At 50.8% G+C, this 18,630-nt stretch overlaps 1 protein-coding gene and 1 pseudogene across 2 annotated transcripts; one reads left to right on the top strand and one right to left on the bottom strand.

The window, feature by feature from the left end:
- The first annotated feature begins 916 nt into the window (after positions 1-916).
- Positions 917-15,651, top strand: LOC123076453 (eudesmanediol synthase-like; annotated as a pseudogene).
- A 915-nt stretch (positions 15,652-16,566) lies between these two features.
- On the bottom strand, positions 16,567-18,331 carry LOC123075232 (uncharacterized). 2 transcript variants are annotated; one of them, XM_044497890.1, is made up of 3 exons: positions 17,896-18,331; positions 17,196-17,399; positions 16,567-17,054 (listed from the first exon to the last, which is right to left on the bottom strand). In XM_044497890.1, exons 1-3 carry the CDS (start codon positions 18,203-18,205, stop codon positions 16,945-16,947), a joined length of 624 nt encoding a protein of 207 aa, XP_044353825.1. In that variant the 5' UTR covers positions 18,206-18,331; the 3' UTR covers positions 16,567-16,944. The 2 variants fall into 2 exon arrangements, with proteins under 2 accessions (XP_044353825.1, XP_044353826.1); XM_044497891.1 differs by having other exon boundaries at positions 16,567-17,051.
- Between the last annotated feature and the right edge of the window lie 299 nt (positions 18,332-18,630).

The following is an 18,630-nucleotide window of genomic DNA, read 5'->3' as shown; positions in this document are numbered from 1 at the left end:
GGTCACATCGCGACATCAATGCCGACCGCTGCGTGCTCTGGGCCAGCATGAATGCGGCGCGGTAAGCGGCGCGTGCATCGGAAGGAAAGCGCGGGAGGGGCGGATGGGGGTTTGGGTGGGCTAGAGTGGTCAAAAGCGGGCGTGGCAGCGGTTCGGACTCCCGCAAAGCCCTTCACGTTTGTCTCCGGTTTGCGGGGGAAAACGCATCCAGACCACCTGCGGACCAATATAGCCCATTTTGGATGGATTTCACGGTTCAGACAGCACGTGTGGTCGGTTTATGGGTCGCCGTTGAAGATGCCCTAACATCAAATCTACTGACTAAAAGCTTGCAGAAACAGATAAAACAGCCTATGGTAGCACTGCAATAGCTTCCATCTATGATAATGGGGGACACGTACGTACAGGATCTCTCGGCGACCGTAAGGAAAACGATGCATAGCATATCTTCATTTGTATAGCATATCTCCTCCATCGGCTGCATCTTTTCTACTCTGCTGCTTTTCTGATTGATTGCCAAGCCACCGGCATATATAGGGTACGTGGCTACATATGCACATCCTACACGAGTAGAGAGACTAGTCCAGTTAGTTATGTTACACGCGTTTTGCATGAGCCATACCTAACGCCAAATATTAAAACGTACGGCTGCGCCCTTCAAATGGTCTGGTACGATGTAGAGAATCTCGGGCCCGCTTAATTATAGGCTCATTTGAAGTACTGGAATGCAACCAGTTGATACAACTATAGCCAAGTTTGCTATATATATTGGTCTATAAACAGAGACCCCTGCAGCCTCAGATACATCACCTGCAGCAAGCACTGCTTGTAGTACCTCACTACAGCACTAGTTGTTACAAGTATTTGCAACCAGCTGAGGAAGCAAATATTATTGTAGCTGCAGCACACCCTTGAAATGGCGCCCTCGAGCCAGGCTGCTTCTATCGTGAACGGCCATGAGATGGTGACCAAAGCCGATGACAGAAGCACTCTGCAGGTGGCCGCCGGTGGCGCCGATACTAGCGAGAAGTTTGCGCCCTCCGTGTGGGGTGACTTCTTTGTCACCTACGTCCCTCCTATCTCACAGGTTAACATGCGCGCGCACATTAACTATATGCATTATCTTTCAATGATTTGATTTTGATTTTGGGGTAGAACTTTCAAGTACTTTAGAATCAAGGATTTTGAAGCTGCTACATGTTTATTAACTATGTCATGCTTCGTGGACCATCCATATATGCTCTACATTGAATTTCGTCAACTTTTTGATGTACATGATATTAGTTCATTACGGTCGTAGGAAACCAAATACCACGCAAATGAGAACACATGGCTTATGAGTAAAATAAGCTACATGAAACTTCAGACACTTCACTAAGGAAGTTCTTTTTCATGGGATAGACTAAGTTAATGATTTTATCCTACCCGCACGATTGACATCCAAAGATTAATATTGAGTTGTTTCTAGCAGAGATCAGAGGATTGGATGAGAGAGCGGGCAGAGCAGCTCAAAGGGCAAGTACGTTAGACATTCAAGGGGAGCAAGGACACCATGACCATAGCCGATGCACTAACATATGTGGACACACTTGAACGACTAGGCATAGACAATCACTTCCGTGAAGAGATTGAAGAGGCACTAAACCTTGTCCATGCAAAGCAGGCAGAGACTGACGGCTCCAATAGCCTACACATCTTTTTTGAAAAGAAGGTAGATAGCTTTCTACCTTATATTTCAAAACAGGCCAAGCCTGGGGACCGAAGGTCAATTACATGAAGCTTATATTTGACACCCAAGGTGCCCTGGCTATAAGCTGCCAGCATAAGAAGAGGGGTGGGGTGGTGTGCTAAGCTAGAAAAAGTAACCAAGCGTCAATAGCATCATAATCATCTTGTTTATGGCACCTATTCTTCCACAAACGTAGCAACTATGCGACATATTGCTTTATATATGGCGATGACCACCTCTTGTAGTTGAAAATCCTGTCATTTCTAGCGTGCCATGCAGTAACGGCAGCGGCAGCGAAGAGGATGTTGAATTTGCTGGTTGCTGGCCACCGTTGCTGAGCCCACTGTATGAAGCTAACGATGCCCGAGGAATTGGAAGCAAGGGTATCGAGATCAAACAGTTGCCAAATGATTGTAGCCGGGAGCAGCGTAACACCAAGTGCAGAGCAGATTCAACAACAGGGCAGATATCGCAGTCTTGATGTGTAACGATGGACCTCCACTGTTTCTTCATCATGTTATCCCAGGTATTGAGCCGCCCCCAGAGTAGAAGCCAGAGGAAGACACGGTGTTTGAGGGGAATGATCTTGTCCCAGATCCACGCACCGTAGACACAAGAAATGCCTCTGAAAGTGAGCAGCTCGTAGATGTGAGCAGCACGGATGGGCTTGCTATGTATGGCAGAAATCCTGACATCCGGGCTGTGAGAGACAGGTGCAGCCGTAAGCAAGAGAGAGTGAAGCAGGTGCAGTTCTTGGCTGGCTGCGTCTGACAGGTTCGGGTGCAGCTGGACTTGCCAAGTTGCTTGAGAGAACTGAGAGGCCACTGAGCAAGCTTGGTCAGTGGCAAAGGTGTATAAGGTAGGCAAGGCAAAGCGTAGCCGTCCCACTGGCAGCCAGATATCATGCCAGAACGAGATAAGCTCTCCTGAGCCCAAGGAGCACCTGGAAGAGTTGATAATCATACCGGTGTACTGCTTGAAACCCTTCCAGATAGCCGTGTCCCGATAGTAGGGCCGTAAGGGCAGCTTATTGTGGCAGTATTGCTGTGCGAACCACTGATAACAGGGAGCATCTGAGTGTTGCAGAACTCGAGCAGTAAACTTGGCTAACAGAGCTTGGTTGTGTGCAGGCAAATCACGCACACCCAAGCCACCAGCAGAACGCGGTATGGTGACAAAGTGCCAAGCTACTAGGCACTGACCACCCTTAGCGGTGTTCGTGCCTTGCCACAAGAAAGACCTCAACAGCCCCTCTAACTTCTGCAAGGACTTCTTAGGCCAGCAGAAAAATGACATGAAGTAGCTGGAGATGCTGGCCAGAACTGAGTTGATGAGGGTGAGCCGTCCTCCCCAAGACAGGAGAGTAGCCAACCAGCTGGATAACCTTCTGTCCACTTTCTGGATGACTGGCAGCAGCATGTCGTGTCGGATCTTGTGCAAAGAAAGAGGTAGGCCAAGGTAAGTGCATGGAAAACTCGAGGCTGGGCAACCAAACAAACCAACAATCGCATCTGTGATACTGCTGTCCATGCAAATAGGAATGAGGGTGTTCTTATGGTAATTAATCTTTAGCCCTGAGAAATCTGAGAAGTCAGACAGAATCTGTTTGATGATAAGTGCTTGTTCAACGCTGCCATGGAACAGGATCAAGGTGTCGTCGGCGTATTGCAGCACTGGGAACATTCTGTCAGAGCCAAGCGGGTGAATGAGGTTGCCATTTTGAAAAGCTGAGCAGCATAGCCGTTGCAGAACATCAGCCACTAGAATGAAGAGATACGGTGAAATAGAATCGCCCTGCCGGAAACCCCTCTTAGTGGTGAAGGAGTCCCCAAACTCCTCATTCAGCATAACTTTTGAAGTTGCCGTAGACAGCAGAGATTCGAGCCATCTGATTCAGCATTGAGGAAAGCCTCTAGCAGTGAGAATGTTGAAAAGGCATGACCAACTGACGGTGTCAAAGGCTTTCTGAAAATCCAACTTAAGAGCCACCATGGGTAATTTTCTCTTGTGAGTTGTTTGTATCATGTCGGCAGCCATGGCAAAGTTTTCAACAATAGCACGGCCCTTGATGAAACCGGATTGCAAGCTGTGAACTAGGTTTGGGATGTGGACTTGAAGCCTTCTAGTCAGCACCTTGCTAGCAAGCTTCGGCACACTGTGTACAATGGAGATTGGCCTGAAATCCTTTAGCTCGAGCGGTGTATCCTTTTTGGGCAGGAGGGAAATGTGAGCCACGTTGATGCCTTTCAAATCTAACTGGTTCTGGTACAGCTGAGAGAATAAAAGCTAGAGATCCATCTTGATGTCGCCAAGGAAGGCTTTGTAGAACTCATTGGTGAAGCCGTCCGGGCCAGGGCTGCGGTTGTTCGGCGAGTGGTTGATAGCATCAACAATTTCTTCCCAGGTGAACTCCCTCTCTAGACATGATAGATCGTCGGGTGCATACAGCTGGCCAAGCTGAACGGTGGGTAGAGAAGGAGAGGACTGGCCCAGAAGAGCAGAAAAGTAGTCAGTTGCCAACTTGAGCTTCTGTTGATTGTCAAAAAATTAGTCTCCATCCTTTACGAGCACCCTGACCTTGTTGCGTTGTGCGTGACCATTGGCAGCAGCGTGGAAAAAACTGCAATTCTCATCTCCGGAGACACACCAACGTAGTTTTGCCCTCCGTCGCCAGTATTCAGCTTTCCATAAGACAAGCAGCTCTGCCTTCTGTTTTGCAAACAACCTCAGGGCCTTCTCAAGCTGAGATAAAGACCTCCGCTCTTCGACTGCATCGAGGTAGGTTACCACTGCCTTGTTATTTGAAGAGAGCAGATCTAAGCTGTCCTTGTTCCTTTTCCACTGCCTGATGGCAGCACGAACACATCTGAACTTATGGTTGATAAGAGAGGCGGCTGAGGGGATCGGCCTGGTGCCCTGATGCCAACTGTTGTGAATGATAGATCTTGTTCCCTCCATCACCAGCCATTGGTTTTCCATTCTGAAAAACTTGCTTTTTACCTGAATGCTACCAAACTGAACCTGGATAGGCACATGATCCGAGGTGACAGAAGGCACAACAGAGGCGGACGTCTGGGAGAAGGACAACAGCCAGTCAGCATTGATGAGCACGCGATCCAACCGAACCATGGTCGGGTCCGCTCGCTTGTTTGACCAGGTGTATCTGCAGTTGAAAATGTTGACATCATCCAGCCCATGAGATCTGATCCAATCATTAAACTTGTCCATCATAGCCCAGTTGACTCTACCACGCGACTTTTCCTCGGCGAACCGGTACATGTTGAAGTCGCCGAGGATAAGCCATGGTTCAGACAGCAGGCCAGAAACGCTGTCCAACTCATCAAAGAAAAGCTGTCTCTCCTGGTGGGTGCAAGGAGCATACACTGTAGTGATCGCGAAAACTAATGCAGACGATGTTGATGAGAACCTGACGGTGACATGGTATCTGTGGGTTGCAACGATCTGTCCTGAGAAAGCAACAGCGTCCCAGGCGACCAACAGGCCGCCCGAGGGGCCTGCAGAGGGCATGATCGCCTGGTTGTTGAGGTGAGGAGGAAGAAAACTCCGCAACTTCAAAATTGGGGCAGTTTCCAGTTTTGTTTCCTGAAAACAGACAATGCTAGGTTGACAGGAGGTTAGAACATCACGAACCAAAGAACACTTATTCTCATCACCTAGGCCTCGTACGTTCCAGTTAAGAAGTTTCATGGATCAAGGTGAGAAAACTGCCTGTGCATAAACGATGAAAAAAGCAAGTCTAGGTATGAGCATGAGCGGGCGGGAACATGCAACAGCAATATATGGGAAGCAACGCAGATGCAACAAAGGATAAAAGAAAGATCCAGAATAACATAGAGGAACATCTTAACATCATCAGAGATACAGACCATACGCTTAAACCTAAGCAGACAGACAGACTGACTTGCAAGTGGCATGACAGGATGGTGGCTAAGACTGAACATAAACCTAAAGCAGAGGCATACAGAACTAGAACCGACAGCTCCCGGGATGGCACCGGGCATAAACCTATCAGAATGATCCTTAAACATCCGAACCAAAGCACGCACCCATGGAAGCAGAGGAACTGTCCGAAGAGCCAGAGCAGCCTGCACCAGCGTTCGAGGAGGAAGAAGCTTGAGCGAAGATGGCATCCACATTGAGGTCGCAGCACTTAGCGATTTGCTTGAGCTTGCCGTGGGTCATGGGCTTGGGGGTGCTGTCGAACTGAAGATCAAGCAGTTCAGCAACAGGCACCACCTTGGTCTTCTTGCGGCAGGAGGCGCGGGAGGAGGGCCGGCGGCTAGGGCCACCGGAGCTAGCGCCGGAGCCCGCCGCCTTGCGCTTGGAAGCGCGCTCGACGGAGCCGACACACTCCCCATCATACATCTGCCTGATGCGGGGGCTGCGGCGAGCAGCCGAGGGGGGCGCCGTCAGATCTTGGGCAGAAGAGCCAGCAGCCACCACCTGTTGGACCTGCGCAGCTGCGCCAAAGCTTGGACAGCGGAACCGACGTCAGGGTCGGTGGTGACCGCCTGGAGGATCTGGTCACCGGAGGGCGGGAGGGAACCGATCCCCGGGCCCAGATCGGCTTGAGCTGCGTCACCGGCAAGTGGCAACGGGGGGAGCATCGAAGAGTGGGAGCGTGGGCAAGGGGCGGAGATCTTCGGCCCTTGGTTCTGGCGGCGGCGTGCGGCAGGAGCAGAAAGTTGTGGCGACGTGAGCGGGGAGCAAGGAGCACGCCCCGTGCAACAGGTTGGTGTTAGCCACAGGGGAGCGGTCGCAGCCAAGCAGGCCGTCGCCCAAGGCAGGGCGTGCCTGAGAGGCCTGGGGCAGATGGGCCTGGTGGCCAGCACTTGATGGGCCTGCGCACGCGCGTACGCAGGGAAGTAAGCTTAGGCAGGGAGAATGACACCCCCATCAGCGGAGAGGGGTGGGCCAACGGCGGGCAGCAGCCCATGAGGCACGACAGGCTTGGGAGGGTGCATGTTATCGACGGAAGGTAGAAGGGGCAAAGTGTGCGGGCACATGAGGCCAGCTTCATCTTATGGCCAAAATTTGAACAAGAGAGAGCGGCAGCTCTCCCGCGCCAACAGATCATGGCACAGATCAAAGCAGGGGAAGAAGCCATCATCCAAGGCGACAGCTCGCACCTGGATGACACCTTTGGCAGCCCGGCAGTTGCTGAGCTCAAGCGTGAAGGAGAAAGTCATGGCGTCGGGGTCGAAGGTGACGGCCGCGCTAGGGCGGGCGCAGTCAGCAACAACCAGCGCCGGGCGGAGGTAGCCGCGCCCTTCGTCTTCATGGGCAAGCTGCTCGGCCATGGGGAGGGAGAAGGGGGCCCCCTTGATGAACTTTGGCTTGAAGGAGATCTTTAACATGGCCATGAAGTCTTGGTCAGAAGCGATCTGAGGCTGCAGGTAGGCACGGTAGGCCTGGGTAGCTAGGCCGTCGTCATCGAGCTGGCCGCCAGGCGCCGTGCCGGAGCCCCTAGACGGGACGCGGCCTTGACGAGGAAGGGTCCTCGGGAGCGTACGGCCAACACCGGAGCCACCTCCTCCACCGAAGCGGCGCGCAAAGGGAGGTTGTGGAGGCGCAGATGGGGCCCCGAGCGACCGGGCCATGTCCCAGATCTCATTGATAAGCACGTCGGCGTACGCCCCCACGCCGTCGAAGCGATGGAAGGCGATGTGGTGGGGGATGTGCTGCAGCGCCTCGACCTTGACAAGCACGAAGATGCTGGCGAAGTCGTTCCCGTGAAGGCAGGCATGCTCCACCCTTAGCATGCCTGCGAAGCCGGCGACGGTGGCAGCGACACCACGCCTGTTCCAAAGCTCCAGAGGCAGCTTTTCAAGCGATAGGTTGACAACATGGCGGTAGGAGAAGGAGAAGGCATTGTCTCTCGCGTCGTGCGGGAGGATGCGGACCGTGTGGGAGCCGACGTAGATCGGGCTCGCACGGAAGGCCGCAGCCTGCTCTTCCTCCCTCTGAAAGACGGCGAAGGCCGTGCCCACCGCGGAGCCAGCAAAGCCTACGGCACCAATCCGCAGCCGCTGCCTGAAGGCACGCCTTAGCCAGGGAAGGAAGTTGGACTTGGGTGGAGAGATGTTGATGAGGCAAACTAGGGTGTTCTGATCGGAAACGAGCGGGAAGTGGACGTCGAGCGAGGTAGGGCGCCCTGGGATCACAGGCTCCATGGCGTCGACTGGAGCGGGATTGGGTGGGGCTGGGGAGAAAGGGATGATTGCGAGCGAGGTGGAGGAGGCCGGAGCTGCGTCGAGAGGACTGATGAGCTGTGAACAAGAGGGGGAGGGGGTATAAGTATTGGTGGCGCCGAGCTTAGGGTTAGGCTTGTAGACGCGGATGCTGCATTGGAAGCTAAGGTGGCCAACACGATGGCACAGCCAGCAAACAGCAGGATCCCGACAATCGCGTCGTCTATGGTTGTAGGAGAGGCAGCGGAAGCAACGCCGGTGAAGGTCAGCAGGCTTGCCATATCTGTAAAAGCGATTTGCTGCGGGACGCGAGGCGCATAATGACCCCGGCGGCACCGAGTCATGCGAAAACAGGGCGTCCCGATAGGTCGCAATGCGCGGTGGCGTTGGACTATCGAATGGGGGGCGTGCGAGCTGGCAGGGGAGGCAGAACGACGGCTGGGAGGCGCGAGAGGAGAGGAAGAAACGACGATAGGGCGGTCTCGATCATCCCCCGGTAGGCCAGGGGCCTGCTGCGTCAGCACGGGAGGGGGATTTGGGGGATCTAAACCGCCAGGCACTTGATTATGGCTGTCCGCGTGCTGAGGAGAGAGCGTGGAAATCGGTCAGGTGCGACCATAGCCTACACATCACCACACTTAAGTTTCGCCTACTTCGGCAACATGGACTTTGGGTATCTGAGGGTAATTAAGTGCACAGTGTCGCTAATCAGTAACCCTTTTGAATCAATTCGTGTTATTTTAGCAGCTGAAAACATGCATGTTACATCTGTTGATAAGATATGTTTGAATCAATGTGCATGCAGATGTATTCGATAAATTCAGAAAGGACCAAGGTAGTTTCAGCGAAAGCCTTCGCAGTGACCCGAGGGGCCTTTTGAGCTTGTACAATGCATCTCACATGGCAACACCAGGAGAGGTCGCTCTCGACGATGCCATCGCCTTTGCAAGGGGCCACCTCGAGGCTATCAAAGGCAATGTCGGGTCGCCAATTGCAGAGAAGATCTCCTGCGCCCTAGACATCCCCCTCCCACGGTTCACAAGAAGGATTGAAACCATGCGCTACATTGATGAGTATGAGTAGGAGGGGGTGTACGATGGCATGTTGCTAGAGCTTTCTAGGCTGAACTTTAACCTCGTTAGGATCCTTCACCTCAAGGAGCTCAAGGACCTCTCATTGTAAGTCTTCTTATCATAAGTTGAACTTTTCTCATTGATGTTTATCCTAGTTCTTCACTATAATAAAACCAACACACACGTATGAGTTTATTATGTTGTAGATGTTGCGTTGTATGTCTTTTCTTATGCTAGCTAGATGGGTTTTTAGGATATGGGCCATATGTAATGTGCCATATTGTCTCCTAACCTTCAAGTATTGTCATTTAGGATCTTTACCACTGTGTTTCTTAAGCTGAATTGTTTTTTAAAATTATGCAAACTGTTATTGATGCTTAGTCGGACATTAATCCTCAAGAGTATGAATGGTTTTGACATTGGTTTTGGAGTGACCCGTTGTGGTTGTTTTCACTATGCAAGATATAATATACATTGAGATTTTTTTGCAAAATTAATTAAAATAGCATTGGAGACACACGATACTATTTTTGTTAGCTTATTGGCATCAAAAAGGGAAAGGACTCTGGAGACAACTGAATATATATACGTGAGAATCAATAACTCTTGCTACGATTTTAATTTTAAGCTAAATATCATATTGGTAGGAGCTAGGATCCTACCTGGTCTAGGGCGTAGGTTGTACGGGAAGGGGGAGGATTGACGGAGATGCGATCACGGCTGCCGGCGGCGGGGCGCCGTGGCACGATGAAGAAGAGGCGGCGGCGGCACAAGAGGCGGCTAGGGTTAGGTCTCCCGGCTCCCTTTGGGAAGCCGAGCAAATAATGATTGCTTCTTGCTTGATTAGATTGATACATCTCCTCTCCTTATATAGAGAGGTTTACTTGACCCTTAAGCAAACGACCCTAATAACGATAAGATAATTGGGCTAAGCCCCTAATAACAATAAGATAACTTGGGCCACAACCCACTGGGCTAAGCCTCTAATATGCCGGTCATAACACTTCTCCCCGCCTGCACAAACAGCTCGTCCTCGAGATGTAAGGTGGGGAAGCACTGGCTGAACTCCTCGAGGTGATCAACCAGCGTCAAACACCTTCGCGACAGCTGGGGCGGCCAGGTCGGCGGCGACGGCGTCCTCCTCAATGTAGTCTACAGCCTCCAGGTAGAAGAGTCGCGGGCAGTTGTGGCCGGGCGTGTAGGGCTCGTCGCAGTTGAAGCACAACCCTTGGCGGCGACGCTCGAGTAGCTCGGCCGAGGTGAGCCGACGGAACAGGCGCGTCGCGGTCGCGGCGAGGGGTGCCGCGGAAGCCTAAGCAGGCCAACCCTGCGCGGGAACATCCGGCCAGGGTAGCGGCCCAGCGGCCCGAGACGGCGATGCCTGCTGGATGGCCACCGCGTGGCGCTCGAACGCGCGGGTGTAGTACATGGCCGTCTGGAGATCCTGGGGTCCCCGAAGCTCCACGTCCACGCGGATGTGATCCGGAAGTCCACCGACGAAGAGGTCAGCCCGCTGCTGCGCCGTCACTCCCAACGCGTGGCATGCTGGGGCCTGAAAACGGTCGGCGAAGTCCTGAACCGTGGAGGTGAAGGGAAGGCGGCCGAGTTCCGCCAGCCGGCTCCCGCGTATCGGCGGCCCGAAGTGAAGGAGGCATAGCCTGCGAAAGCGCTCCCATGGGGACATGCCGCCCTCGTCTTGCTCGAGGGCATAGTACCACGTCTGTGCGGCGCCCCGAAGGTGATATGAGGCGAGCCAAGTGCGTTCCGACGCGAGTGTGCGTTGCCCCCGGAAGAATTGCTCACACTGGTTGAGCCAGTTGAGGGGGTCCTCGGCGCCGTCGTAGGTGGCAAAGTCGAGCTTGGCGAAGCGCGGCGGTGTCTGAGCATGACCACCGTGAGCGTACGGCTCGGCGGTACGGAGCAGCGAAGAGGATGGCGCCGGTCCGGTGTGCACAGGTGGTTCGCTGGGAAGCGGTGGCCCGGCACAGCCAGTGTGGAAACCCGCGGAGCCGGAGGGCCCGCCGTATGGCAGGGAGGGCGCCGGCTGGTCCGCGGCCATGGTGTAGAATGGCGGCAGTGACGTCCCGGCCAACCAGGTCGGAAGCTGGGACGGCGAGGGCGGGAACCGCACTTGCTGAAGCGGCAGCCCGCCGGCGCGGTTGTATTCAGCCCGGTGCTGGGCGGCGGAGGCGCCTGCAGCGGCAGCTCCTGCTGCATGGAAACGGCGGAGGCGGCGGGCGCCGCGATGGCCGCGGCCGGCCAGTGAGGCCAGAGCGGTGCGGGGGCGCGGGCTGGCTGCAGCTGCAGCGGCCCGACCAGCGCCGCGGTGGCCCCTTGGTGCGGCGGCTGCCAGGCGGTGGCGGCGGTAGCTGTGGCTGCAGCGGCCCGGCGAGCGCGACGGAGGCCGCCGGGTGCGCCGGCTGCCACGGCAGCAGCATCGGCCCGGTGGCGATGGTTGGTGACGCAGCCGGCGGCAGCCCATAGGGCCCGGCCAAGTAGAGGCAGATCCCCTGGACGGCTGTGACGAGATCGTTGAGGACGTCGGTCATCTCCGCCGGGAAGTAAACCAGCGGCGCGGTGGAGGGTGGTGGCGGCGGACCCGTGGAGGGGGGCGGCGACTGGCCGGTGGAGGCGCCGGCGGTGGAGCCCAGCGGCGCAGTGGGTAGGGCCAGCGGCGCCGTGGAGAGGATCGGCGGTGGTGCGGTGGTGGTGGGCAGCGGCGGGATTGGTGGTGGTGCAGACATGGTCGAAACCGAGCTACCTGATACCAAATTGGTAGGAGCTAGGATCCTACCTGGTCTAGGGTGTAGGTTGTACGTGAAAGGGGAGGGTTGATGGAGATGCGATCGCGGCTGCCGGCGGTGGGGCGCCGTGGCGCGATGAAGAAGAGGCGGCGGCGGCGCAAGAGGCGGCTAGGGTTAGGTCTCCCGGATCCCTTCGGGAAGCCGAGCAAATAATGATTGCTTCTTGCTTAATTAGATTGATACATCTCCTCTCCTTATATAGAGAGGTTTACTTGACTCCTAAGCAAACGACCCTAATAACGATAAGATAATTGGGCTAAGCCCCTAATAACAATAAGATAATTTGGGCCACAACCCACTGGGCTAAGCCCCTAATATGCCGGTCATAACACATAAATTCAACGAACGAAATACTCCTTTTCCCACATCATCATCATGGCCAAGTAGCTAGACAATATATACCAGATAAGAGTTAAAACAAGATCTACTCAAGTAGAAGCAGAACATGTACATAGGGCATAGATAGGGTAACCCACCTGAAGAAGTAGAAACGTCATCAGTATTTATAAGATTGTTAAGTTAAAATAACTATTTTCACATGCAGATGGTGGAGGGACCTATATGAGACCGTGAAGCTACCATATGCTCGTGACTGTATGGTGGAGATCTACTTTTGGACTTGTGGAATGCTTCATGAGGAGGAGTACTCTCGTGCACGGATCCAATTAGCTAAGGTGTTTGGAATGGTGTCGCTTCTAGATGATACTTTTGATGTCCATGCCACATTAGAGGAGTGTCACAAGCTCAATGAAGCAATGCAAAGGTAGACTACTAGTTATCTGATTCATGAGTTTTACTAGATCCATCTCTCACTCTCACTTCATCTTTGGACCTTGTATAATGATCTCTAATGGGTATCATTGTACTATCTGTTCGTAGATGGCATGAAAATGAGGTTTTTATTCTACCAGAATATCTTCACATGTTGTACATCAAGACTCTCGCCAATTTCAAAGAGTTTGTGGATGCGTTGGAACCAAACCACAAGTATCGCATGGCCTACATTAGAAAAGGAGACTTTTTACGGTGCATCATACTCCTGTAAATAGTGGGAGTATATAATTGATCCAATGATCATTATTGATCCCTGTTTTTTTCTCTTGAGGACATTTTGGTAATTGGCTGTAAGGGTAGATTAGTCCTTTCTTAATGATAATGTTATTGATTAATAATATGGGTAATTGCAGTTGATTAATATCACACCTTGAAAAGAATTGCCCTATCTTAGTTCGTAGGCTTCCCTTCTAGGATTCCCTTCTCATTCGTTCTTCATTCGTCGCCTGAGTCGCACAGGGGCGGCTGCTCCTTCTCCCGCCCTTTGATCACCGTGCCTGAGTCGCACAGTGGCGGCAGCTCCGTCTCCCGCCCTACAGTCGCCGCCGCAAGATCTTGGACAGGGCTCCAAGATCTTCAACGGCGCAGTCGGCCCGCGCCGCCCGGCGGCCCTCTCTCCATCGCAAAATCTTCGGACGGCGCCCGAGATCGGTTCCTCCCCGCGTCGTGGTTGAGATCCATCGCATAGGTACGTCGCTTCTGATGCTCGGCTGTGCACATGGATGCTGGCTATATCTTCCGGCTTCGATTCCGGCCATATCTGCCGGCGGAAACACACCGCCGGGCCACTGCAGACCCGGGTCCACCGTGCCGCTTCACCGACGCCCCGAATCGACCGTCGTCGAGTCGCCGCCCGCCCTGAATCCTTCAGTAAGTCCTTTTCTGCCCCTTCAAAATAGATTTAGCGAACGATTTCCGTTCACGTGAGCTCCGTTGCGGTTTGTAGATGGATTTGAGCCCTTGCGAGGAATTTTACTTGAGGATTCGTCCTTGTCCGACGACTCGGACATAGTGACGCTGCTCGAGAACAATCGACAATAGATGGTGGTGGTGGTCCTCGCCATGAAGGAGCTCGAGGATAGGAACAGAAAGAGATGGCAAGGATCGACCGTCGGCCGTCTTTGCATCCCTCGCATTTTTACATTCACTTAATTTAAGATTTGTGTCCTTGTTGTATTTGGAACAATTCTTCTATTGAATTATAAGTTTAATTCTTAGATTTGAATAATTATTGTAATTTGAATGATTGTTGTATTGTAATATCCAGATTTTAATTTATATTGATTTTATATTTCTATGCAATATGACATATGTGTCAAATTGAGAAAAAACACACGTGTTTTGAGGGCTGGCACGAGCAACGGCCGGACAAACCCTGCAAAGCTGCGGCCTTGCGTGGTCTGTTCGGCCACACCCCGCGCCAGCCCCCAAAACAAGTTTTCTGCGGCCCTTATACTCACTTTAAGGGTCCGCCCGATAAGGGGTCTGCTAGAGATGCTCTCACAGCGGCCACGCAGGCATGGGCCAGTCATACATTACATGGAATTGATCGATAATGTTTCAATAATTCATGTGAATGTTCAGACGCTTTCTGTTGGACCATAAGCACATTATTAATTAGTAATGGCAAGAAAACCACCATGCATGATCTCAATCCCACAAAAAAAAATCTCTAGCTGAGATCTAGTCTTACAAAGTGTGGGTTAAAATTCTAGCAACATATATGATCATCATGAACCAAAAAAGTATTGAGCATCTCCTACATTTGTATCTCTCTTCTTGTAATTTCTTGGCGAGTATTATGTCATTCGAGGTGTCTTCTCTCCTGAAGTAGGCAGCTCTGACGTTATATCGTACAGTTTGATGGATGAGGAGCCACCAGCGCCGGATGTGGATCGCAGAAGAGGATCCCGTGCTGGAAGTAGATGGATGAGGAGCCTGAGACGCGGGGTATGCACGGTTTGTTAACAAATCAGGAGATGCCTAATCCCATAAAATCAGGAGATACCTAATCGAGAGAACCAGCCCGCGTTTCTGGTAAACTGTGAACTACCAAAACTGCCCCTGATCAGGAAATATACTACCGAAAATCTGCAGTAGTATTTTCATATCTGGACCGTCCAAATGAAAAAATGAACGGTCAATATTGATTTGATGCACCGTAAAATGTCTCTAGAAAAGCGGTATGGTGCCCTATATTAAGACACAGATTCAACTGTAAAGTGTATGAGCATGTGTATGTACAATTAATTGTTTTATCTCTCTTCCTAATATTTATCAGAGATACTAATTCATATGTCACATGTTTCAAATTATGATGCAGTACAAGCTATCATCAGAATATTACCTACGTGAAGTTGTCTTGTCTAGCAAGAAATATCGGCCAAGCTTCAAGGAACATGAGGAGATATCTATCATGACCTCGGGTCTACCGATGCTTACTCTCGTGACACTAATGGGCTATGGCGATGTGGCAACCCAAGAGGTATTTGAATGGGTAGATAGAGTTCCTGGAATGGTCCGCGCTGGTTCACAGGTCACTCGCTTCCTCAATGATATGTCTTCTTACAAGGTATATATGTTTCCAAACAAAATAAACACAAGTTTGCATATTAAAATGTGATATGTTGTACATTCATTGCATGGTGCATGAGCATATGTGTATACTCATCAGATGTACCCCTTTTACGGACATATGTATGCAGTTGGGAAAGCACAAGAAGGATATGCCTAGCACCCTGGAGTGCTACATGATAGAGAACGACTCAACGGGTGATGAAGCTATGGCAGCTGTCGCCGCACTCCTAGAGAATAGGTGGAGAATATTGAACCAGGTGACCATGGAGATAGACCATGCACTGATGCCGGCAGCAGAGGTGGTGGTAAACATGGCAAGGACAAACGAGATCATTTATCTCAAAGGCAGGGATGCCTATACCTTTGGTAGCGACCTAAAGGACCTCGTCACCGCACTCTTCCTCAATCCGGTACCCCTTTAGGCTATGTTGTAATCAACCAAGATGGATACGGTGGTGCTGCCATGTACTCCCTCCGTTCCAAATTACTCGTCGTGGTTCCACGACGAGTAATTTGGAACGGAGGGAGTACACTTGAGTACATATCCATGATGTCCATGTAATAAGGTAACTCATCTATGTGTGGCTACAGCATAAGCCCAGCTAGATCGACAAAATAAACACACACCCACCAAATGCATCAGTATCCATGTCACCGTGTGCTCATCATATATGTTCAAGTCTACATACATTTTCCCTCAAAGAAGTCTAAATACATTTACAGTGTATCCAGTTCGTCCCTCTAAAGTGTCATCGATTGAAATCAATTTTTATGATGTCATAAATTCATTCTTTTTGCAACGGAGCTGAACCTGGAGTGCTGCCAAGTGCGTGGAGAAACCGGTTGCGAAATAGAAGACCTTAGACCTAACTTTTGTTGGTGGTATGCATGTCTTTTGCTCTCGTTTGTGTATACAATCATGTACCCCAAAATTTGTAATTATTATCCCAAAAAAGTATAATTCTTCAGGGATTTACATGGGTATTAATCATATCAAGTAACCCATCTCTGTGTGGTGAAATACTGAATGCTTCTTCTCTCTCTCTCTTTTGAATCTCCAGCATGCATATGCATTGTGAAATACCGAATAGTTGTGCATACGATGCAATCAAACCAAACAGCAGTTGCTATTCCTCCAAAAAAATCGTAAAAACCCAGGAGTGATTAAAAAGTATATTTCTGTTTTGGTAAAACCAAAAATAATACTGTAGATGTTAGTGTCTTGCAACAAATGCGCTGATTACAGATTTGACAGTGATAGTAGCGCTAGCGTTTTGCAGGCAAAATGTACCCATTTTAGCCCACCCATTATTTATGCTCACAGAAAGACATCGGGAAGTTTTCTGGCATTATATCAAATACTGCGATGTACACAAGAAATACTCCATTGTACAACTGTTCTAACTAGCACTGTATCCAAACGTGAAACTATTGTAACTAGCACTGTGTCTACAAACCAGAAACTATGACTCAGGACCAAACTAACTACATGATGGTAATGGGGAATCACTAAATCTCACTAGGCCTCTTAGCGATGCCAGTTTATCATCATACTCGGGAGTTGTTTCGAGTAACAATGACTTGCGACAAGGTGACAATCAAATCTCAGTCACTACATCACTGCGCCTCTTTGACATGTCAGTTCATCACCATATACACGGCCGTGAGTTCTTTCGAGTAACACTAAAATATCAATCTGCAAGAACACACTGGCATCACCAGACTCCCTTGCGCGACAGTGAGATGACCATCTCCTCATCCGATGGCCGCTTGTCGTGACTGCTGGCGAAGCTGCAAGAGTATTTAACTGGCTGCTGTGCTTCTACTTCATTGATTAACCAACCAATGCAATAAACCAAACAAGAACCTTTCAGATTTCAGAATATTTGGTAGATTATTGGTGATATAAATACAGTAACTGGTGAAGACTCTTGAAGGATTTGTTCAGTTGTCAGTTGTCACTCACCGGAGTCTACTTGCTTAATCTTCTTAGATGGACTAGCCTCGTCCAATGTGAGTCTTCTCTTCAAACCAAAGGTGATCTCATCGGCAAGTAGCTCTTCGCCTGCTTTTGACTGAGCGGAGCTGTTGTGTTGGAGCTTGCTCTTCTTGGAACAATTTTCGGTCTCCAACCCGGGCTTTCGCTTTGAGGACAGAACAACTCTGGGCTCTAACAGAGATATTATTTGCAGATTCAGATCAAAATTTCGTGGAAAATATCACATTTTGTTTAACTTCTTCAAGTGCAGTAGACATAAACGCATTCTTGTAGCATAAACAGATGACGTACTGAATCACATGATCAGGAAATAACACTTGATGTGAGATAATTGCTTCGCAACAACCACATGAAAATGCTGCAAATCTATGAACAAGAACAGTACAGTTGAGTTGATAGCTACCGCGACACTTTAATATCCCAACGCATTTAGTGATAATCAGTATCCAACTTGCTCAAATAGATTAGTACTTAGTACTACTATATAATGTGTACTAACATATGAAACTGAACAATTGGACCCTGAACAATTATTTATGCTACTAGTTTAAAGGAGCAAAAAATTCAGAGAATCAGAGAACAACAGTCAACAGGTTGCTACTGACATCTAGTGGCACGCTAAATGTCACGATGCAAACATGCAATCTTCCCGGAAAGGGAGGCGCACCTGGGGGCGAAGGTACGGGCCCTCCGTCGACGGCGACGGGCTCGGCGGGGTCGGCACCCGTGGGCTGCCCGCCCGTGGCGAAGAAGGCGAGGAGCTCGCCCCAGGTGACCGCCAAGGAAACGTAGCCGGACCCGCAGCTCAGGAAGTAGCCGTTGAGGCCGACAGTGGCCGGATCCAGCCCCAGCGCGAGGCCCACCTGGGCGAGGTCCACCCCGTCGCCTCCCTCCACCTCGATCGCCACCGACGAGGCGGCGTCGGGCGGCGAAGCAGACCCGCGCAGGTGCACGGTCAGGAGGGACGGCGAAGCCATCAGCTGCGCTTCTGCCTCGCACTATCGGGGAGAGAGGGAGCGGAACAATGGCGAACGCTCTGGTTGCTTTCTCGCCGCCGCCGCTGCTGCTGCTGGGTGCTGGCGCGTTGGGGCTGAGTCGGAGGGGATTCTGTAATCGGGACATGTATTGCTTGCGTAGGCGGAACCTTGGACATCAACGGCAAGACAGCCCTTTTGGGCCGGCCCAGTCGCGGGGTCGGGACACCAAATGTTTTTTATATCTTTTTTTTTTTTGCTTTTTATACTTTTCTGTTTCTATTTTTTCTTCTTTAAAATAATTCGCAGTTTCAAAAAAGTTTCAAATTTATCAGTAAATTTTTATAAATTTTAAAGAAATCACAAAATGTTTCGTGGATTCAAAAAGTGTTCATGATTTCGAAAAAAATGTTTGCATTTTCAGAGAA

The sequence above is a fragment of the Triticum aestivum genome, chromosome 3D (genome assembly GCF_018294505.1).
Source record: "Triticum aestivum cultivar Chinese Spring chromosome 3D, IWGSC CS RefSeq v2.1, whole genome shotgun sequence".
NCBI classification, from domain to species: Eukaryota; Viridiplantae; Streptophyta; class Magnoliopsida; order Poales; family Poaceae; genus Triticum; species Triticum aestivum.
This window is presented reverse-complemented; position numbering and strand designations above follow the sequence as displayed.

Bases quoted from the DNA above. Each gene is read 5' to 3' on its own strand.
- LOC123075232 (XM_044497890.1), bottom strand. From the start codon at position 18,205: ATGGCTTCGCCGTCCCTCCTGACCGTGCACCTGCGCGGGTCTGCTTCG. The intron at 17,400-17,895 runs GTGCGCCTCCCT...TATCTCTGTTAG, and splicing joins GCCCGTACCTTCGCCCCCAG to AGCCCAGAGTTGTTCTGTCC. The intron at 17,055-17,195 runs GTGAGTGACAAC...TAATCAATGAAG, and splicing joins GATTAAGCAAGTAGACTCCG to TAGAAGCACAGCAGCCAGTT.